At 31.2% G+C, this 24,742-nt stretch overlaps 1 protein-coding gene across 1 annotated transcript in view; it reads left to right on the top strand.

Moving 5' to 3' along the window:
- The first annotated feature begins 4,604 nt into the window (after window positions 1-4,604).
- LOC132731938 (microtubule-actin cross-linking factor 1, isoforms 1/2/3/4/5-like) overlaps window positions 4,605-24,742 on the top strand; it is a 134,014-nt gene continuing 113,876 nt past the window's right edge. The window contains 1 exon segment of the mRNA XM_060718232.1: window positions 4,605-7,504. Coding sequence (XP_060574215.1) covers window positions 5,123-7,504 — 2,382 coding nt within the window. The 5' untranslated portion in view covers window positions 4,605-5,122.

The following is a 24,742-nucleotide window of genomic DNA, read 5'->3' on the forward strand; positions in this document are numbered from 1 at the left end:
TGACATAAACAAAATGATCCTTCCTGTAATTTGTTGAATTGTTCAATGAATGTTTTACTACGTCCTTTATTACAATTTATGATTGTTAAATTATTCATAAGTCAGTATATGATGATGTTATGGCATTGTGAACTGTTTGTTTTGTTTTTGTTTGCTATCAGTTTAAATAGTATATACTAGCGGGGCAATAAGCTTACATTTTTACCAATACTGATCTGATTATTTTCCTCATGTAACCACCAACTTCTCCACATGTAACATTTATTTAAAACAGTAACCATGGAAGCTTCGTGTTCTTATTTAAATGTGTCCAAAACTGGAACCCTCATAGCCCTGTAGACATAAGCCTATAAACCTATGGTGAACAATTAAAACTGTTTGGAAGTACTTAAATTTGGACAGACTATCATAATGAAATAAAGTATGGTGTATTTCTTTCAATAAATTTTTGAATGAATTGTTTTGAAACTGAATGTACATTGAATGAGATAATCAAATAAATGAAAGTTGTTGTAGAGATCAAGTTTGAAATACAATAAAGTTCAGTTAGAAAATTGAAATATTCAATCTCGTAAAAGATGTGATGGAATTACTTTCTCAATGATGAATACATGCCAGTAATTTGGTCAAAGACGACAGGCACACACACTCGGAGGACATATTGATTTTGAAAATATTGCGTAATACCGTCTCGAAACCGCTTTTTTGCCTGAAATTTGTTCATGACAAAGCGATGCAGCTTACATTTATATTCATTGTATTCTCTGGAGGGTTGGAATATAACATGATTCGGATTTGGCAAGTTCGATCTTAAACGTTAAACATTTCGGAAATTGAAATTGATATTTTTAATCGGAAATCTGATTTGCTAGAAATTTCTGTTGGATTGTGTTGCATTGTTTAGATACTTTGAGAAAATGTGAGAAATCAGACTTGAAGGTCAAATTGTGTATATAATAGATTACAGAAGACTACAGTGTCTTGCATGAACTAAGAATCATGTTTTATTCATTATCATAACATTATTATACATGTATAATGTGTGTAGAACAAATGGAAATATTTATTCAACGTTTCTTTTGAAGTACATGTACAATACTATAAAACAAATGCAAGATTCTAAGTATTTATACTTGAGTAGGCTTTTAGATATGCGGCAAAATGTGCATTTGCGAAAAACCATCCAGCCCTGACCAAAATGTAATTTTCGTTTTGTGTTAATACAATTATCATGCATAAGTAATTCCAATATATAAATTCAAAAAAAAGTTCAAGGTCGTTGAAACATTGTGTCACAGGCTAAATAGCTTATGTTTTGTTTAAGGATAAAGTCGTTGTGTTAATTATAGATAAAACTTACAGGGTTTTAAGAGTGTCTGCACTTTAGATAATTCAATATAAAACAGTTTCATTGTTTTTTTCGCGTGGTGTGAATGCTGAAGAATATATTAAATGAAGGAGATAACAGGAAGAAAAAAGTGTTAAATCGGTATTGTAGTGTTGAGAAAATGTTCTTATGAATTGAAAAGGGATAGAAATCATTAGAGGAAGTATTTGTGCATGTATATATAATAAATGTGTGATGTTAGAATAGTTGTTGGAAAACATATGCTGGTGATACATTTATAATGTTTATATATTTGTAATATAATAATTACTGGATGACCTTCTGTGTCTTTATTGACATTATTTATGAAGACAAATATAGTCCGGGAAATATTAGACAATCATTACTAATAGTTCGGATTTATTACCCAAAAGACAGCTGGAGATATACATGTACAATGTGATATATATAATACTTACATTGGTACAGTTTTTGCTGAAGTATAAGTATTTAGTGGAAATATATTATTTATGAACACAAATATTGTAATGCTCTCAAATTGAAAAGTTCAATTATTTGTCAAGTTGTACTTTAAATGGAATATATTTAGAAGAGATAATATTATGAGAGTAATAGCATATGCTGAAATTCTTACATTCATAGCTTTGTAAGTAGATAAAATACTTACCTAAATTAATTGCCTATCACTTAAGCTAATGTAAGAGATGTTGGTATCAGTCTATAAATATTTTTCCATGAGTCATTCATTCAATACACAAAAATTACATTGATGGCCAAATACATAAATGAAATGGATAAAAAAAAACAACAACAGCAAGAAACAAAATAAAAAAAAAACTTATTAGGAGAATGTTAAGTGAAAATATAATATCACTTTTAATTAAAAGTGGGTGGGGTGGGGATGCTTTAAGAGTAGGGGAGGAGCTGTCAAGTGGATATATGTTTAATATATAATGCACATATATTATGTACATGTAGTATTTATGTTCAAGTGACTTTAAGATGTATTGTTACATCAGAAAATGAATAATTTTAGGACAGACAGAACACGTTTTGTTTATTTCTGGACAAGTATTTGCGTTGGTCTAAGATTATAAGGATGGTTTCCAGAAAACGTATTTATCAATATTTTGTAGACAATGTTAAGGCTGCACATTGTTTCTGCGAGAATATTTTATCAGATACTTGATTTATATGTCTCGTTTGTAAATCTTGATGAATATTAACCCTTTGAGTGGCAGCCGCAATATCGCAATTTCGGCACTATGCCATGTTTGTCTGTATGTCCATGCAGTCTGACCAGGTGCTGAATTTTAGTACCATATTTTAATTCTAAAATCCCTTGAAAATTAATATGAACTTTTCCAAGTCCTTGAAAGCAAGGCAAGTCCACTTTTAAGGGTCCAGCTATTTTTCTCATATGTTATATAAAATCAAGTATGTGACGTTACTAAAGGGCAGCATTAAGTATTTCCCTAGGGATACAATATTATATGTGTTTTATGTTTCATGGTCAGATATAAATCATTATATGCTTTAATATGTAAATCATGTGTGCATTTGATGTTTACACAAATATTGATGCGTTTGGTATAAAGACCTTGAAAATTGGGAAAGATGAGTAACATAGAGGTGTAAATATTGTAGATGTGAATGCTAATAAATATTTTATGATGGATAAAAGTAAGAAAAATTAACATATGGAGCTCCAAAAGACTATTGTTACAATGAGGTGTATAGATAGATAGGTTTTCAATATGTTTGCTTTTTTGCGTCTGCTGTTATGAGATGAGAGGATTTTTAGAAAAGGAATATAAGTTTCTGCACTGATGCCAAAACACTTACGTCAGATCAATACACCTTGAACTGGGAAATCTGTTTTTTTATGAATGAGTGTTACATCATATGAGGGGGAAAGTAGTGTGAAATGGGTGGGGAAGTTGTGTCTTATTCAAATTCAAAGTGGAGTAAAACTTGTTTTCGATTTTGAAAGAGTTTGCCTTTGGTTGTGTTTATATTTTTCGGACTTATATGGAGTAAGGACAGAGAAGTTTTTGAATATTTTTTACCTTATTTTTTTAGTTTTTATTTAAAGATTTTTGGATTTATATATTCATTGTAAATTTTTGTTGAATATTTTAGATGTAGGATTATTACTTAACTTTTTAATAAATATTTTCTTTGTTCTATGTTTCCCCAAGGCTTCCATTTTTGAAGGGGGTGATATAATTATATGCTGTACAGAATAATTATATGGGGATGGGGGAGTGGGTATGGGTTAGTTTATTTAACACTGATTAGAAAGTGGGATTTAAATGGGATATTAACCATACATATTATGAAACATTAGTTTAAAACAATCATCATTTTAGACTTGAAGAAATACATGATTTTATCTGACAGGTAATTTATATTGATTTCTATCATCAGATCTGAGGTCAACTTGCTAAATTAGCACCTTATTTGCTAGTCTAAGTCAATGCTTGTATCAGAATATATGGATGTTTGTTAGTTAAGGTTTTCATGATTGGAGGAAATAATAGTCTCTCTCTAAGTCTGCTCCCATGGTGAACAGTTGAACAAATATTTCTCTTAACATTCTAATGTACTTAACAGACTTGTTCTATAGACATGATTCTGACACATGCTGTTCTCCTCAACACTGTTACTCCCAGATGACTTTGAACAAATTGTTATTAGCATTTTATATCAAATAATTGATTAAAAAAACAACCCCCCCCCCCTCACCCCCTTCTCTAAATATCTCTGATATCAAAAGTACACCAAATTTTCCACTTTCGCTGTATTTCAAACTTTAAGAATCCTATTTACAACCTTTCCCCTCATAGAAAACAACTAACAAACAAACTTGAATTTGTTGTTTTAATCCTGTTTAAATGTTAAATATTTAAACAATTGAGAAATAAATTTAAAGAATTTACTGATACCAGATACATTTACAATTTACATTAACATGTTTGAATGGACACTGTCATTATGTTAGCATAGAGTGACTTTATACATGTTATTATATCACAAAACTATCTTATCAGGTGTAATTTTACTTTCAAAGTCTCGATAATTGCAATAGCCTAAAGGGGAAACATTTGTATTTACATCAGTTTGAATTTTTTTTAGCCGCCATTGAAAAGCATGATGTTCCTTATCATGTGATTATTTAGAGGAAAAATATAGTTCAAGTTATTTATCTTTTCCTTATATGCATTGTGATTATGATCAGAGATTATTTTTGCAGCAGACGTGAAAAACGAAAGTTTAGAAATAATTTAATTTTCAAATCTAGAAATGAGAAGTTAGTATTAAGTAATGTTTCCGTAACAAATTGACAAATAATTGAACAGATCTTAATCTGTAGGAAGTTTATAGAAGAGCTTTAATGTACTGTAATTACAATGATAAATATTGAAAATTTAAATACAAATGTGAAAAATTGACATTTACGTCTATTGAACAATCGCAAGGTCATTTCAAAACCTATACTGTCAAACATCATTGGCGGAATTGCAACATATTTTTTTCCTGGATTTTGACAGACATAGAGAATTACAAAGTTGTCGTCTGCTAACGATGCATTGACAAGCTATGAATAATAATTGAAAATAGAAGTTGTGTGATGTTATTATATTATAAGAGAAAATGCATTTCTGGACTATTATGCATATTTTGTGGCTATAAGTTTGTCTTTGAACGGGTAATTATTGAAAGTAAATTAGCGTGATATATTATTAAGAAGCTGCCAGACTGTTAGTTACAATGCTGGACTTATTGGTTATAGTATGGCTTATGCTAAAATGGATTCATATATGGTGGCGGGCGATTTCTCAGTGGTATAACAAACCAAGAAAAATCTATAAAGGATCTGTTAAGGACGGTGGATATTCTGCCAAAAACAGTCGTAACCTACATGAAGATAAACATAGCAGATGTAATGCAGACGCAAATGGGGACATTGATAGTGAAAACTGTATCTCACAATGCAGAATTACTGCAACAGGCAATAATTTACAGAAAAGTAGAATTAGTTTAGAATCAAAGAAAGTTTTAGGAGTAAATAGTGAAAATGTGAGTAACAGAAAAGGAGAAAACAGTTTTGAAAGTGGTATTGCATTGAAATCAGAAGGATTCTTATCAAAACAGGGGCAACCGAAACAAAACAACGGATATCTTATATCAAACAAACTACATGACAGTAGGACAGCATCGAAGAGAAAATCAAAATCGCCATCGCCTCCGGGAAGTTGTCAGACTTCATCACAATCTACGTTAATAACAACAAGTCTCCAAACAGCAGGTCTGAATAGAGATATTGAGGAGACTATATGTGAATCTGGAGATTCAAGTAATGTGTTTAAAACATCTTTTCATGATGAGTGGAAGGAAAAGTCATTAAAGTCAGTAAAATTAACACCAAATGATTCATTGACTTCATCACTCAAACCTGGGAACATCCAGGAATCAAAATCCAAACATTTATCTAATGAGGTAGATGTTAAAAGTGTGTCACAAAGCAAAGCAGTATTGACTGAATCAAAAGAAAAGGTGCAAAAATCAAAAGTTTTATCTGATGATATCAATGGGAGGAACAAAACTGAATTAAATTTTACTGAAAAGCTGTCTTCAAAAACAGAAATTATTAGAAATGGAATTGCTGATGACGAAATTGAAAAATGTAAGTTATTAAATAATGACACAGATGGTGATGAGGTTGAGTGGAGGGTAAGAACTTTACAGAATGGAAGTGAAAATGTTGGTAAAACTGTTCAGAAGAAATGTTATGATGGGGAGAAAATAACATTAGTAACTAGCTCAAAAACCTTTACTGCCAAAGCTAACTTTGTTACTAATACTACTTTTTGCAGTGAAACAGAAAATGCCTACAAACTTCTAAAAGAGAAATCACCTGAAAGTACGGTTGTTGTCAAACAAATAGAAACTTTAGCAAATGAAGCTGACAGTTATGTAACCAGAAGAAGAGTCATAAGACCAAATGAATTAAGAATTAAGCACTATTCACAAGATGATGCTCTTCATAAAAGAAGTGTAACATTTAATGGTGAACAACCAGATACAAAGATGGCCTACAGAAGAAGTGTGAGTGCTGACTCTAGTCCATACAGGACTTTCCATGCACCAACAGTGGAGAGAATCAGTGTGTATGATAGATATATGGAAAGGGAAAGAAAAGAACTGCTTGCAAGACTTTCTGAGAGGAGGAAGTCAATGGAATCAGCTAGTCATGATATATTTATTCCACATTATTCAGACGAGTACAGGTCCTCCACAAGGCGTTCTCCTGGTGCCATTGTTATTTCTAAGACTATGCGACGGAAAATGTCAGAAAGGACTACAAGAAGCATGGAAATGTTGGAAACAAGAACAAGGTTTTCTGATGGCTATGAATCTCCAAGATCATTTACCAAAGACTACTCGAAATATGGGTCGTCATCTAGACAGAATCTTAATGAAGGTATGATTAGAAGTAAAATAAGAGAACATATGTCAAACATAATTGGCAAGAGATTATATGCTGACGAAGATGTAATGTTTAGCTGTAGGTCTGAAAATCCTCTGTATGCAGGAGATGGTATGGAAACTGATCAAGAAAGCACTATTACTAGTGAAATAGATATCAGCAGTGAGCAAAATGGATTAAAAACTGATGAAGAAAGCGAAGAATATCTTGCAGATGAAGAAACGGATGAAACACTGAAAATAACGAAATCAGCATTTGATGAACCAGTTGTTTCTTACAGCAGTAGATATGAAAGCTATTCTCAAAGTGAAGCTCATGCTAGACAATTGGAACTTAAGAGTAAAGAAATGCATAGAGGAATTAGTCAGTCTAGTGAAATGTATAAAAATATAGAAAAATCTGCTTCGGAACTGAAATTTAATAGGTATGGCAGTACCAAAGAACCTTTGTTTGCACAAGATAATGTGATAGCTGAATCGGTTGGTGCATTAAGGGAGGAAACTTTCGATTTGTCACTCAGCTCTCTAGCAACTATTAACTTTGGTGAACTAAGCAGTGTACCAGGTGTAAGAATACCAGGTCTTAAATCTGCTTGGAGAGAGAGTGAAGATGGTCTTGGTGATACCCTCATAGATGATGATATTTTAACACCAACTTTTCAGGTATGTAACATTAACAGTACTTCCTTTGCGCAGTATTACAATTTTCTTTTAATATGTTAATGCATGTATTTGATATGAGCCTAGGTAAAAGTTATTTAGACAATAGCAATTGATAAATTTGTGATGAACGAGTGCATATTGAATGATATTAAATGCCAGAAACTTGGTATCTGGCCAGTTCTAGTGTAATCTAGTACTTGTTTTCTCATGTTTTAATGTGTTGTGTAGTAAGGTGCCTTCTTCCTTCCACCAAGTTTTATGGTGCCCTTGGCTTAATAGGGAGAGCATTAGATTGGTGATCCATGAGTTGCTAGTTTGATCCTAGGGTGAGGCATATTTTTTTGTGTGACAATTGATTTCGGCATTGAGTCTAATGGTAATATTTGTCTTTTACTGCTGATTCAGAAGTAGTCAGTGAATTGGAGAGAAATGAGTAATTAGTTGTAAATATCCCAGACAGCAGGTTAAGTGAATCAACTGCTGAGATATGACTTTAAAAATGTGTCAAATTTGTTTAGAAAACAAAAACTTTGTTGTGATCTTAAGTAAGTGAGATTTCTTTTAGTTCAAATGACAACAAATTGCAGTAAGTGAAAGCTGTAGAGGGACAGTTTGAGCGTGTTAATCGGCTGTATTCCAGACAGCCTATGCCCGCAAACCTCTTTAAATCTTCAGAATTAATGTTAATGGAGTGAAATGACCCTAAAGACAAGAAATAAATAATTATTTAGAAAGTTTCCGTTTTGTATGTTTCAATTGGAAAAGTATAATACATTACCTTGATCTTGAATAACAACCTGCTTCATGCTCATGTATATTCTACACATAACTTTTATTTTCAAAAGTTACAGCATTCAAAATAAAATACAGAATGGCTTGTAGGTTATACTCTGCAATTAGGAATTTAAAAAAAGCAACAGACCTTTTAAAAGATTGTTAGTACATTTTTAGGATGAGTTTGATGACTGTTTTTGATTTCTAATCAAACTGCACAGTTATGTAAATACACTGTGAGTTATGTTGCAGTCTGTTTCTTAGCAGCATCATTATTATGTCACATACCTGCAGATCTCCTGGAAGTTAAGTACATGTACATATTAAAGTGTGGAAGGTCAAAATTATTTAACAAAATTTTAAAACAACAACTTTATGAAGTATAATCAATACAGACTAGATGAAATATTAATTTTTTGTCATCTGCTAATCTATTACAATGCAAGTGCAAATATTGCGCGCATATTAAAAACCTTGTGTATGCCGTTTTTTCTTTGAATACATATACTTGACAATTATTTAGTATAATTTCCTCGATCGCATCAAGTGTGTAATGGAGTGTTTACATATGTGTGCCTAGCTTCTTAGCAAGGGGAACTTTAATAAGGGAACTTTAAAATGTACATGTACATTGAAAGTGTAAAAGGAATATAGAGTTTATTGTCACATAACATGTTAATATACATTAATATACCATACATGTATATATGTGCTGACCTGTTCTTCTGAGCTGTGCTGTGTTTTTATGATTTAGTGCCTGTTTATTATTTTGCCAGAAGGGTTAGAATGTTGATTTTGAAGTGTATTGACTTAATTTAAATGTCTTCATAAAGGTTAATAGCTTGGAGTTATATTATATTGACCAATTACATGTAATCAGACCAGACTTTACACAACACTCAGGTCATATGTCATAGATAATTATATGCATGATATCAATAAACCAGTGTACAAAACGAAAGTAAAAACTTGTTTTAAAGTGTCAATATTATGAACAAGGATATGAAGAGTGTGCAGACATTTAATTTGAAAACAAATGGTCAGATATGATAAGATCTGGATGTAAAACATATGGATTTTCAGTTCCACTACTTCTTCTCTATGTGAAGAGAAAGGTTAGTGTGTTTACCAATTTTCACAAGGGGGACTACTCTGGATACACTAAAAAATAACATGAACCAGTCAGGCATTTGTATAACAGATTTACTTCCCTTACATTTGACCAGTTTTGACGTAAAGGGGCATAAAGTTATCAGTATCACTGAAATCTTTCAATTAATGGTATAGAATCAGTTGTCCATCTAATAAGTTTAAAATTGGGCCATTTCATATCAGTAAACTGTGCAAACATACTTTGAAAATGAATATAAATTAAATTTCAATTGACATATTGGTCATACAAGAGGCTTTAAGTAATAGAGGGGCTTATCAGAGTGGTTTTCATTTCTAATTTGAACTTGACTGATTTGTTTATACAGGGCAGAATACATTCAGGGAGACTACAGTAGATGAAATCAGTAACGAGTTTTATCAAAAAAATTAGCTGATAAACTTAATGTTGGGTTAAAGTTTTTATAATATGTAGGTCCACATTCTAGATGGATTTGGCCACTTATTTGTCGATTTTAATAGTTTTCATCATAAACATTATCAGGTTCATATATATTTACTTGTACTCTGGTATACCTTCTTACTAGCGAACTAGATTGTACATCATCATCTCTAAGTCACGGCCTACAAAATATTTTGGAAACAATTTCATGTAGATTTTTATGAAGAAAATTTGGTATTAATGATGAAAGCTGTTTTTACCTTCAGGACACGACCATGATAACTGCAAAACAAAAGCGATGGGCATTTTAGATTTAATGTTTCGAACAAGATAACTTAAGATATATGTCAAGGCCAAAGACATGTGTACATGTACATTGTGTTAACTCGAATTTATTGATATTTAAATGTTTTCTTCTGTGGTGTTAATCCATTTTGTTTTATATTTGAATACAAATTGATGAGTTAGACCACATATAAATATTCAGAAGGTTATTGAAATATATTATTTAAAACTTGAATAACTGTTTATTGAGGGAGATGAACTTAATTATTTAGCAACTTTTTTATGCATCCTAGTTTTTTATCTATCTTACTATTTCATCCGTAATTTAAGCAATAATTTCAGAGATAAAATCTAGAATTCATCTTTTTTCGGTCTTCATCTTGAATATGAGACTTTGCACTCTTTAATAAACATATACATTTTATATCAAGTATTCATTATCTCATATGTCGTTTAAATATGCGTATTTTATAAAGATAAATATTGTCACCATCTTAAAGGCCCGAGGCGGCGTTGCTATAAGCTTTCAATATGAGCCTGTCAAAACATTACATTTTAGTAGTGTATTATTTATGTCAGAATCTTCGTTTTTTATGACTTTTTACAACACTACGAACAGGTACTGTGTGACCCGACATAGAAATATAATGTAGTATTGGGTCCTATATAGAACATAGATGGTGTTAGTGCTGTGCCCCTCAAAGGTTTTAAGGAGGGGATTAATTATTGCGATGCGTGTCTAAACAATTACCCAGCAAAATTTTGATAATAAACTGGTCCAACTTAGAATTTGGAACTTGAGGGCTTTTGGTTAAATATGTATTTTTAAGCTACAAACTGTATAGAGTCTGGTCAGAGGGACAGGTAGACATCGGCATTAGTTAATGTTGCTAGTATAGAATCATAAAAATCTTATGCTTGATTTCCAATTCTCATATTCTTCTTATATACATGTATATTTGAACTTGTTCAGAAACAAATGTTGGTAAAATAAGATAAATTTTAGTTAATGGTCCATATAGAGAAGTTGTAATGAGTTTATGTATGCTAAATTGTTTGGCATCTAAATGGTTATATTTATTTTGATATAGGTTAATTGATATCTGCTTCATTTCCATGAAATATATTATATTCAACGTAATTTGTTGGAAAATTTTATTAATTAATGAAGGAAAAAGTACAAAGAAAAGGCAAAATCTGGAAATACTTCTTTGCCAACTTTTGCTTGAATGTTTTTCTGAAGTTGTACCCACATTCAGTGCTTATATGTAATCTGGTCTCCATATGTTCTATAATTACTTACAATAAAAATAATGAAAAAATTCTCATCTTTATTATCTTGCCAAAGATATTTCACATCTGATATCTTACATGTTAATTTAAATGCTTATTGATGCACTATTTTATTTGTAGAATGAAGTATCATTGTGGGAATCAAAAGTTTTTACAGTTTTAATTGAAATATAGAATTTTCATATAGGGCTTGTGTTACTTTGTTCTAAAAAACAGCTGATATTTAATTAAAATGATATAATAAGAAATAAAGGTTGTTTTATTACATGTAGTTAGCTGGTTGAATTATAAGAACTGCTAACAAGCCTGTATTAAGTAATAATTTATGATTGGTTCTTGTAGAGAAAGAAACATACTAAGTTGCTCGTCAAAGATTTGTGTGTCCCCATTTGTATTCTTAACAGTGTCACAGTGTCTTCTAAATTCTAAAATAAGACAATTTTTTTTTTCTTTTGACAATGAATTTTAATAGGCTATTGACATTGATAAACCTCCGTAAGCGTTTAATTGCGAACAGTTTTTGAAAGGTTGCCAGATAGTATCATAGTACATGATAGCACTCAACATAACAATATGTTGTCATCCTTATTGGTGATTTTTGTCTGTTTAAAGACTGTCCCAATAGAGTGTATTGTACATTTGTGACACGCAAGTTTAACCGAATTTGTCTTCTGTCATAGTAGTAGAGGAACGATGATCTTTCAAGTGACGGATAAAAATCTTGCCCGTCCTTCTATACGTTATGTTTACTATCAGCGATACCTTTAAGGTATCCAGTGGTAGTGATTTCGTCTAAGTGGTATAAATCGTAAAATTACGATATCGTGCTTAAGTGAGTAAACGAAGTGCAAAAAATGCATCAAAAAGTGGTTTTCGGAATTAAAAAAAATATATTTCGGAGGATAGTGTGTGACTTTAAGGTTCTTGTAGTGTGAATATATGGTTTATATTGTTCTTGGCAGATTTTTCAAGTTGTGAGGAGGAATTTATAATACAGGTGTTTTTTGCACTGTGGCTGTCAATTTCTTAATGTATAGTAGTGATATTTTAATGCATATCGATAGTGTAATAAAATATGTCATAGATTATATTTCTTTCTGTATTGCATGCAGGAAAAATTGGGGTAAATTCATAATGGTAAAAAAAGCATTTTAAGAAAATGTTTCTTGAATTTTTGAAATTTTCCATCTGTTTAGCAAGCACCATGTCATGTTTTTAATTTATTTTTAAACAACAGTACATTCCTGACTCTTAAATATCACCCTAAGCAACTCAATTGCATTCAGTTTAAGAACAAGAATCAAAAGTTGCAAGTTTTTCCGACTTAGCAAAAATTCAGTACTCTCCATATACATTATATATTGGTGTTACTTGCATAACGAGACTTTGTTAGACATTGAAAGGCTTTGATAATATAAAGAATTAAAATCAAGAAGCCAATGGTGAAAAGCGTTGTTAGACAATGACAAGACATGATGGCTAAAATTTCATGTATATATCAACAATAAATTAAATGTTTGTGATATATATAACTTGTATGTGTTGGCGTTTAAACTTTCGATGAACTTCAATTGAATTTCATATAGATTTTTCAAATATTTACATTAGGAAACTATTATATTTGTATTTAACTTTTGACTATCATGTGGACAGGTTACAATTTATTAACACTTGCATAGTCGATTACTTTTAATTGATAATATTGCTTTATTGCAATTTGACGTTAATTGATATTACAGTGTTGTAATGTCTGTAAACATAACAATACATGTATGTTTGGAGAGGATACTGGTAACAAAATGTTAATGGTCAAGTTAAAGCCCCCTATAGTAATAGTAAATTCCATTCGCACCATAGAGAGACCTTGGTGTTATATAAACATTGGTCGGTTTCATTAAGTGGATTGGATTAACATAGTCATAAAAGAAGACGTAATTTCTAATTAATAAGGTGGACGATTTAACATTCCGTTTTAGATGGGATTAAATTGGCACAAAATTTTAGTGACATTATCAAATAGTTTATGTTTATGTTTGTTTACATACCTTGATAGGTGTGTTTAAGAAATAATAAAGCTGCTTTTTTCTAGCTTTCATAGTAAAATAAAAATGTATGTCTATATATCTATATATACTAGTACCTTTTGTTTTCTTCTTGCCCTTCACTAAAATGTGGGTGGTTCTACTCTGATTCCCACTCATGTGTTTTACCTTTACATGCTAAATAAAATGTATACAATAAATACTAAATTTGCATTGATATGAAACTTATTGGTTTTTGTTTAAAACATGTTGCTATGGAAACATATTGACAATTTTATATTAAGGCCAGTATAAGTCCACATACAAGATTAATGCGTCATTCTCATGCCAACATTTAAACATTTTGATTTCTATTTTTCACTTTAAAATATATGGTCAAATCAATTTCTTTTCTTTATTTCCCTAGGAAGGTCAATTTCCTTTCATAATAGTCTTATCTAAAGTTTAAAACATCTTATTATCTATGGAGACTTCCTCAGCTCACAGTCAATCTTGAGAATTTTAGATTTTCAATTTCACAAAATTAAATGAAATGTGTCACAGGGTCAGCCCTACACATGCTGTGATGTATTGATGTTGCATTGCAGGAACTCAGGTCATACGAAATATTTTCTACTTTCAAATAGCTGCTGTGATACATTTTAAGTGGCGACATGAACCCTGGTGTGAATTTCTTTTTATGTACGATATAGGATATTTTGTGTCCTTGACATCAGTGATACTGCTTTTAAAACCGCCCCTCATGACTAGTTAGGTTAAAATGAAATTGCAATTACAGTCTTTTTTCTTTCTCAAGAAAAATTTAGTTTGCAATGCAAATACAGATTGTAAAGAAATTGAATTTTATTTTCGTAAATAAGCTGAAATTGCGTAAAGATTGCTTGTTATATGCAAGATGTTACTGTAAAAAGCAAGTATTAAAAATTAATATATTGATATCTTGACAGTTATAGCTGAGAAAATTTTCTCAAATCAATGAAAACAAACACCAATATTATTCTGAAATTGTCATCTATTTTTTATACTCCATGACCTAGCGGATAAGGTCAGCAATTTAAACTTGGCTATATTTAATTTGGTCTTTTGGTTATCAATACATAGGTAACTGAGGCTGTCATTGTTTGCACTGTTAATGTCTAAGCTACCTGTGTCACGATACATAGTATCTTGTACCTGTACTTAAATGACAGTATTGGTGAAGTCTCTCTAGCATAGTATCGAACAAGTACCGTTTTTCACACAGAGAATCGATTCATGTATTAAAATACTAAACAAAAGATGAAACTCACCTGAACGCTTAGTGAAACCAATTGTAGGTGGACTGAAAATATTTCGAAGTTGAGGCGAACTTTGTTTGAAATTATTGCTGTCACATAAGTTTAAGGGGGGGAAAGTTGTGGCAACTTTTGTGGTGGAATATTGATGACACATCAGGTCAGAGGGTTAAGTTGATCCAATCCTATGGTCAGAGAGACAAATTAAACAAAAAGGAATTTAGGACATTTTCGCAAAAAGAGTTTTTAGGGTGATGGATTTAAAAGTCAGGAATTAGGTCTAAAATTGAAAATTTAGTTTATTATTTGTATAATTGGATTAAAATTTTATACATAAGTGATTTTTAAAGAATTTTTATTTAAAGTTTATTTATGATGTTTGTAAATTAAGGGAATGTTGTTTTACGAATATATACTAATTCTACCTGCATGTAGATAAAAACAAATTTGTTTTATTTTGTTTGAAGGTGAATTATCGGGTTATCAATGTGTTATAAAAATCGAGAGCAACTATTTTGATAATGATATCTTACAATCACATTGTTATATTGTGATACATTCTGTTTGTCATGTCATTGATACATATGTAATACATGGAGATACATATATAGGATAACATATATAATTATGTAAATGTTGATTTTTCGGAAAAAAAAATTGAAAAGTATATCATATCATGAAGACATGAGGAATTACATCAGTGCTTGAATTCCAACTGAGATTTATTTCGGAAAAGAAAATATTGATTAAAAGTGTACGTGTAGGATTTAAAAACAATGTTTAGCTGTTTTAAAAAGAAGAAAAAGAAGTTAAAGGGACAACAGCCCATTGATCGTAGGCTTCACAAGCAGGCTGCAAACAATGTACATGAGGTAACACCTTGTTGTTTATTGATTCCATTCTAAATATAGTAACATGATAATATATCCTTACAATCACAAACGCAAACTTTATTAATGCAAATAAAAAATTGTGTAGTAAAATTTGTAAATGTGCGTTGTCTTTGATGCTGTTATTAAACGTTACCATGCAAAATGTTTTAAATACACTTGTTCGTCTTTTAATCTGAACATAACCATCAATTTAAGTGAACATTTCAAAATACGTATTGAGTGAATAATGAAAGTGCAGACTTGATCTGTCTTTTGTGCTGCTGATTTTTGATTTTCACTTTTCACTGTGGGCATTGGATAAGTGTTGCCACAGCGATGAAGAGTTTAAATTCTTCGTGGATGTGATTTGTAGATTCACTCTAAAATGTAATTCTTCATGTTGAAATATCAAGAAAAATAATTTTCTCTGACTACAGCCTACAGTTGTTATGTGAAGTTGTGATGAAATATCCCAAATAATCTGATTTGTTATGTGAAGTTGTTGCCAATTTTAGACTGACTTGAGGGATACTTAAAGCAGATGACTCATCTGTTGTGCTTATATAATTTTACTTGTATTCTAAAAATAATTAAGTCACATCTGATGGAAACTGAAACATAATATTTAGAAAATTATGGAACAATAAGACTAAAGTATATTTTGTTGGAGATAGTTTGTGTACATAATGTGATAATTCTACCTATGATCAGCCATTAACTATCTTTTTTCAACACTTTGAATTAACAGGTCTATTTTCATTTATTTAGAAGAACATCATTCTGATTGATATTATATGAAATGAATTGGTTCCTTTTACCAATTGGCTTTCAACGCCCAGTAAACAGTTTTCTTTCATAGTGTTCTTATTTTATACTCATAATGGATATAGCTTTCCAAATATGAAATTGAGACTCCGGTTTGTTTGTGAATGGAGTAATGTGAGACAATTTCTGAGGTGTAACTTAAGACTTACTTACTATATGTATATTGAAGAGTCATTATCTGTCTGTACGTGCCATAATTAATTTTTTTTCTTTTATAAATATCATTTAAATCTTTGTCATTGGTAAACAACAAAAGACTCAAAAGGCACATAGACCATTAGCTATAATAATGGGAAGATTATGTATTGAATTTCATAACAAAAAAAATATATATATTTAAGTTGACTTAAGCAAATTTTTTTATGTATTTTAAGATATGGTAGCAGGTTGAATGAGTGTGTCACACTTATTGGAATAGCTCAGCTATCTTCACTGATTGGTGGATGCCAGTTTTTGTCAATTTTTACCAATCCAATTTTACGCATATAGTTAATTAGTACTTACATAATTATGAGGAAAAAGGTGATTGCATAATGGTATCTAACATAGACCATTACAGGTATAACCATTGGAACCGACAGTGATTAGCCTTACCCACTAGTGTAGAGCCATACCAGCTGGCACCAGGCAGTCCTGTGCAGTCTGACCTGGCTCTTTACTGTTTGCAGTTCAATTCATCACATATTTTGATATTATAATAATCCCTTAAACATTATAAATTGTCCTAGACTTAAAGCATGGCAAATTTATTATGCACCTTGGCTAGATTGACCCTTTTTTACCATGCTGAATTAATAAATGCAGTTTTCTTGCTTTCAGTTTCCATTAAAAATTTGGAGGGATTTTATTATCAAAATGATTTAATCGGTCAGCTTACCATAACTAAATTAAATTAAAAAAATAACTTCTACATTTTAAAGGACTTTTATTAACTTTATGTATTTCCTAAGTTTGTTTATTGATAATGCTTATATTCAAAATTAAACTTTCAAATTATGTCAATTAAAGCAACATTTATTGGTCAAGTTAAGACTTCCAGTAGTAGTGACTGAACAGTAACTGTTGTTATACGCAAGTTCAGATTCTCTGAAATGAAATTGAAATAAAAATAACTAAATTTTTGTGTAGTTTGTTGTAAATACAACTGAAATTCATCAGTATAATGAAGATATTTTAAGTGTTATAACTTACATGGACTTTTTAAATGCAAACAACCTGTTTATAAAAATATTTATTAGAATTTGAATCAAATGTACTGCAAAGTATCTGTTAAAACAGAGTATGTAAAATATTTTTAAGTATAAGATTCTACGTTGCGATATCGCCCTAATGTACGTCTTGTATGAGGTTTTATATCAGATTATCATTTAAAATCATCATATTGTTCTGAAAACAATCAATGGACCCCATAAATCTTCAGTATTTACGCATATTTGACCTACTTTTGAAAATACTATCTGCTCATGCAACAAATGCGTTTTAAAGGTATTTTGAAACTTTATATTTTAGATATATTTTTAAGAATGGTTTTAATTTAAAGTAATGCTAACATTTACCATTTAAATTTGATATTAAATTCCATTAATGAATTATACCTGTATTTGGTCAGACTGTTTGTCCTCTTTTAAGACATTTTTTAACTCTCAAATATTTATGAAAAACATTCCTGTCATCTGTGTTTCTGATTGACTTCATCACGACATTACTTCATATCTAAACGAACCGATTTTCCGGTAGCAGAATGTGGCTTTGCATATTTTACTTTCAATGGTACTTGAGGAAGATTTATGAAAATCATGTTGTTTAAATATTACTTGAGTACAAGCACTTGAGGCTTCTTTGACCTACCTTTGATAATGATATGTACGTGTTATGTCAATGTTTTGATCTAATTTAATTCTCTATCGAACTGGGAATGTTATGTAGCTTAACTATGTGTATTTTTAGATTTTTTTGTTTGTGAAAAGTATAGATACAAAAAAGTAAATGAAAAGAAAAAAGGTATGATTTACTTGAAATAAACTTTGATCTCCCAAACCTTTGATTAGGAGACAGCCCTTCGGGGGTATAGGCGGGTAACTTTAACACTGTCACATTCACAAATTGGCTAGTTTGTCAGTATGTTTACCCCACCCACCCCTCGAGGCCATGCTTAGACTGACAGGTAAAATATGGTGTTTTGGTTGAGTATATTGTATGGCTGGTCACCCTCAGAAACCTATTAATTATATCATTAGGGAGGACATTGGTCTTTCTATAAGGGTCTAAATTATCTTGACACTTGAACAGGATGGGTGTGACCTTAACCCATTACTTCATATACACGCCTTTTAACGCCTTTTTCACCCCCCCCCCCCCTTTTTGTTGTCTCAAATTATGAAAAAATGCCTTATTTAGGCCCCAAACACTTGTTTTTGTTTAAGAAATGTTGTTAAAAAAATTGACCTCTTTTTCGGCGCGGCCCCCCAACCAAAAGATACATCAGGGGGTTGCCAGAAGGGGGATGTGCCCCCTACTGTTTTGGGGGGTTTGAAGGGGGGCGGAGTCCCCCTCATCGCCAAGAAAATTTTGGACTTGTGAGAGGCTGTAAATGACCCCAGATTGATCATAAGGTAACGTGTAACCAACGCTGAAAAGCATTTGACTCTATCTCAATCCATTGATAAGTTGCAGCACTTTGAAATCAATTTTGATGGAAAAAAATCAACGCAAAATAGTGATTTTTGGCAATTTTGAGATGTCCCTCGTTGCCATGGTAACAGAAAATTTAAGTCTGAGCATGTTGTTGCAAGGACAATGGTCCAGTCAACATTTGTGCCAAGTTTGATTAGTGTTGAAGCAGTTTTTATAGTATTATAGCAATTTGAACTTGTAACGGGAGACTTTTCAATGAAAACAGCCATTTTTCACAAAATGCTCATGAAGCAATGGGTTAATGAAAAAAAAAAAAATCTACAAAACAACAATTTTTCTTCAAATTTATATGACAGGCCATGTTTAAACATGAAAAAACGCGATTTAGGGTAATTTCAAGTATTTTCATCATTTTCAGTTAACCCATTACTTCATATACACGCCTTTTAACGCCTTTTTCACCCCCCCCCTTTTGTTGTCTCAAATTATGAAAAAATGCCTTATTTAGGCCCCAAACACTTGTTTTTGTTTAAGAAATGTTGTTAAAAAAATTGACCTCTTTTTCGGCGCGGCCCCCAACCAAAAGATACATCAGGGGGTTGCCAGAAGGGGGATGTGCCCCCTTCTGTTTTGGGGGGTTTGAAGGGGGCGGAGTCCCCTCATCGCCAAGAAAATTTTGGACTTGTGAGAGGCTGTAAATGACCCCAGATTGATCATAAGGTAACGTGTAACCAACGCTGAAAAGCATTTGACTCTATCTCAATCCATTGATAAGTTGCAGCACTTTGAAATCAATTTTGATGGAAAAAATCAACGCAAAATAGTGATTTTTGGCAATTTTGAGATGTCCCCTCGTTGCCATGGTAACAGAAAATTTAAGTCTGAGCATGTTGTTGCAAGGACAATGGTCCAGTCAACATTTGTGCCAAGTTTGATTAGTGTTGAAGCAGTTTTTATAGTATTATAGCAATTTGAACTTGTAACGGGAGACTTTTCAATGAAAACAGCCATTTTTCACAAAATGCTCATGAAGCAATGGGTTAATGTACATGATGTAATGTGCGACTGTGGAAGAAAAATAGAAACCATATTTATTCAATATGATGACTCTGTAAGAATATGATTACATTTAAATGACAAAGTAAATTGAAGGAGTGGGGAGGTGGAGGAGGCGGGTGAAACAATTTCTGCACTGCTGGCAATTATTTTATGTTTCAAATGACCTTGTTTTGTTTGGACTGACTGTGTATAAATGACTGTCAATTTTAAGACATAAGAGATCGTCAGAGAGGTTACTGTACATTTCAAAGTTCAAAGTGACTTTTAAAAAAATGTATAAAGAAATGATATAGAATTTATATGGCATTGTGTCCAAGATAAAGCATTGGAGAAGATAAAGCAATTCATTAACGCAATATCCTGTATTAGCTTATTACTACCCTTAGAACAACCAGTCAAGCTCCAAGTGGATTCAAGAAGTAGAGGTATAGGTGTTACCTGCTTGCAAGGTGATAAACCAATAGTATTTGCTCAATCAGTCAATAACTTGATATTAGGGATTTTAGGAAAATAAAAATACATCTTGCAGAGTACATGTGTTTGTGTTTTGTTGTCACTATTTTGTGAAGTCTGCTTGATTTTAATAAATCCCAACAACAAAACATTTAATGTATGAAATACATGGACAATAATGTTACCATGGAAAAAGTATTTCAATATTGTCATATTTACGTCTCGTGAAATTTCTCACGCCAGACGGTTGGCTTGTATAGAGATATATACTATTTTTGATTGTGACTAATTTGAGAAAGAAATTATAATGATACATAAAAACATAGATTATACAACTTAATAAATGTCAGATGTCATCAAATTTATTCCTACACAATTGATTATTATGAAAATATTCTTCGTTTAAGTGACAATTGAAAAACTGAAGTTAAATAGAGAGTTAAAAGATTTATTTTCACACCAAAATGCCCGTAAATGATTAATAGCTTTCTGTTTAATTGATTGTGAGAATAAGTAGAAACATTCCTCATTCTTTTATGGTTGAACATAGTAAAAAAAATCTTATGGTTTTGACCCCGTTGTCACACAGACCCTTTTAAATTTCAAACTTAAAGTTGTGCTGACTCCCTTGCACAGTATCCTCAAGTTAAGGTCTAAACTAGTAATAAACGGCATGTTGTTTTTACCTGAAGCTACAGTGATGTGATGGATGAATACATTAATGTAAATCACTTACAATACTAAACTAATGCTTGTTTTAAATCTTTAATAGCCAGCTTTGATGGAAAAACCGAAATTGGTATGCAAAATACTCAGCTGGTTTCAGTTTAGTTTATGTGTGGTCCTCATTTTTCTCAAGTTTTTATGTTCTCTTGTTTTTTGGAAAGGCTGCAAATTTGTTCATATAACTTTGTTAAGAAAATTTAAAAGCAAGATATTTTTGTTGAATTGTTTTATAAAGACTATGTTTGAATATATGTAAAAAAAGTTTTAAAAAAAAAGAAAAAAAGACTTGTGTTCAGTTATTGGTGTAATATAGCTTTACCTTTGCTTGATATAATTTTTCCTGTTACATTATTTATGATTATTGTTTCTATTTTTCTGCACGACTTTTCCTAATCTTTTCAAACTCTACTAATTTATGCTAATGTTTTTTTCCTCATTATCTCTATTTGTTCCTTGATTTCTTGTTTACATGTATAATTATATCTTTCCAACCTTAACTTTTAACTTTCATTGTTGTTGTTGTTTTGTCAGCAGTTTGTCAAATTTTTTTAGCTATAAAGAACTTCAAGGTTGCGTTTTTGGCCAAGTGACAAGTTTAGGTTGCTGACTTTGAAACACTCGCAGGATTTTCATTGGTCAGTTCTCGTTTTGTGCAAGTTTCTAACCAATCAAAGCCCTGAGCTAAGAAAATTTCTTGACAATTTTCTAGACCAAATATAAGATGTTTCATGTTCGAACCCCGCAATAGATTCTGATTTCTTTTATGTTAGGAAACTATCCTGAGGTAGCTTGTAGACTTGTTGAAAGTCATGACTATTAAAACTAAACCAGATAAGTGAACTTGATGACCTTGAAGAAGTTGACACATTTATATTGATAAGAACCTGTTTAGTGCTGCAATTTATTTACTTAATTGATCACATATTTTTGCAGGTCAAAAAAAGAAATCCAGTATAAATATATATTTTATCAATATTATTTTAACATGAAATTAATCAATTGCAGCACCTTGAATTTATAGGATTTAGGTTGGATGAAATGTGCTGCAATTTTGTTTTAGTGTTGATATATAATAACGTTACTAAGTTAAAGTCAGACTTTATGGAAAGGTGTTAAGAATCGTGTTTTAATATATTTTTTTTTCAATAAGATTGATGTATGAACAGGTTTTATGTGTACAGTATTTTAGAGCTACTGTTTCAAACAAATATTTATTTAAGGTTATAAAAGTCTCGTAAAATGCAAATAATTTGGCATCTTTTTAACAGTTGGGTGATAAAGCGGGGTGCAGAAATTGAAATATTTGAATACGGCCAAACAAGTTTACTGATCAATAAGGCTTTTGATGAGGTGTAAATAGTTAATGCATAAGTAATTATATAAGTATATATAAATATAGTATTTATCTTATAGTAGATTAAAACCATTGCACAATCCTCAGTGTATCTTAATATGCTAAATTAATGCTGTATAAGGTTAAATAAAGGTTGAATATTCACATAAAACCTGTTGAACATTTTGAAAATGAATTTCATTGGAAGTACCCTGTTGTTGTTATGGCTTGCTTTATAAAATTGACATTGACTTTCTGGCCATCTAATATTGACTTGCAAGTCATGTAACATTGACTTTCTTGCCATCTAATATTGACTTGCAAGTCATGTAACATTGACTTTCTTGCTTGCAAGTCATGTAGCATTGACTTTCTTGCCATCTAATATTGACTTGCAAGTCATGTAACATTGACTTTCTTGCCATCTAATATTGACTTGCAAGTCATGTAACATTGACTTTCTTGCCATCTAATATTGACTTGCAAGTCATGTATCATTGACTTTCTTGCCATCTAATATTGACTTGCAAGTCGTGTGTGACATTGACTTTTGCCATGTTACATCTACTTATTTGCCATGTTACATTGACTTTCTTAAGCCATGTTCATTGACATGCTTGCCAAGTAACAATTACTAGCAATTTTATAATGGCTACTTTAGCTCTTTAGTCCTAATAAATCAGGCTCAAATTGTCAAAGTTTTCACAAATTCTGCAAGGGAAAGGTTAAGTTAACTTTGCATTTCTTTGTTGGCATATTGTGACTGAAATAGACATAAATGATTATATAATTATAGAAAAGTGATATTTAGTTATCAGTTATGTTGTATATTATGTCATAAATAGTCATAACTGATATATTTTTAGTTACCTGTATATTAGTTCAATGATTGATTGACATTCTTGTTCATTGTCACCATGGCCTTTAGTGGTTAAATGGTTAAAGTTGCTGACCTTCTATTTGGTGAAATGGTTAAAGAATCTAACTTTGACTCATGTTCCCTTCACTGGTGTGGGTTTGAATCTTGAAAAAGACATAGGGTTCCTTGATTTGAGGGAGCTACAGGTAGCTAACATAGAGATGGAACTGACTTTATTTCAAGCACCTGTCAGGTCTGATCCTCCAGCAGTAAAGTCCCCATTTGACCTGTATAGTGTTAATGTGACTCAAAATCAACTCTTTTTTTAATCCCTCAGCGCCTACCATAAGAAAATATTTGAAAAAATTACATAGTTTCTGCTACGAAAGAGCTGAGAATCTATTGATTAATTATGAGAAATAAGTAAGCATTTTGCTAAATGATACCATTTTAAAGTGTATAAAGCTATATATCTGCTATATAAATTTAAAGAAAAAACTTCCTAAATGCTTAATTGCCTGAAAGGTGAAACTAGTAAATTGCCTTAAAAGTGAATAGCGTATGGATGAAATCATTGAGATACGGATATAATCCTTAAAATAATATTTTGTTTCGAAACATTTTATTCTGTTTATGTACAATAAATTGTGTTATATAAAAGACACCTCTTATGTTACAACTCCTTTGAGAATCGCCCATAATATAGATTATGAAAGCAATATGTTATTTTACTGTTGATAATTTTAATGAAATATTTTATAAGATATAGATATAGCTTTAAACCCTGTAAAATAATAGAATCAAATGGAGTTCAGATATGTCATGGTATGGCATTGTATTTTTGTCTGGTAAAGCGGACAGTAATTATCTTGTTTCAAGTAATAATAACAGGGTGTGTACATTATAAAAAAATACTGACACAAGAACAAGTATAATGCACATTGCATGCAATGTTAAGATAGTTACTGATTACAGGTAAATCACGCAGGCCCATATTTCTGACTGCATGTCTTTTGTTCTACTGTATAATCTCAAGGATGATAAGTAGGTTTGACATTTGGATATATGGTCATGCTAATGTAATATCAGTATCTGATAGTTCAGCCTGACTTGAAACGGACTTGAAAACATTTCGATCTGCACTTTCATTGGAAAGAAAATCTAGACTTGACAAAACAAAACTCAATCGTGCAATTATTCCTTTCACATTTGTCAAATTTTTCGAAAAATTGAAAAAACATTTTCTGAAAATTTGGT

Source organism: Ruditapes philippinarum, unplaced genomic scaffold (genome assembly GCF_026571515.1).
Source record: "Ruditapes philippinarum isolate M1 unplaced genomic scaffold, ASM2657151v2 ctg10_1_1_1_1, whole genome shotgun sequence".
Lineage (NCBI taxonomy): Eukaryota > Metazoa > Mollusca > Bivalvia > Venerida > Veneridae > Ruditapes > Ruditapes philippinarum.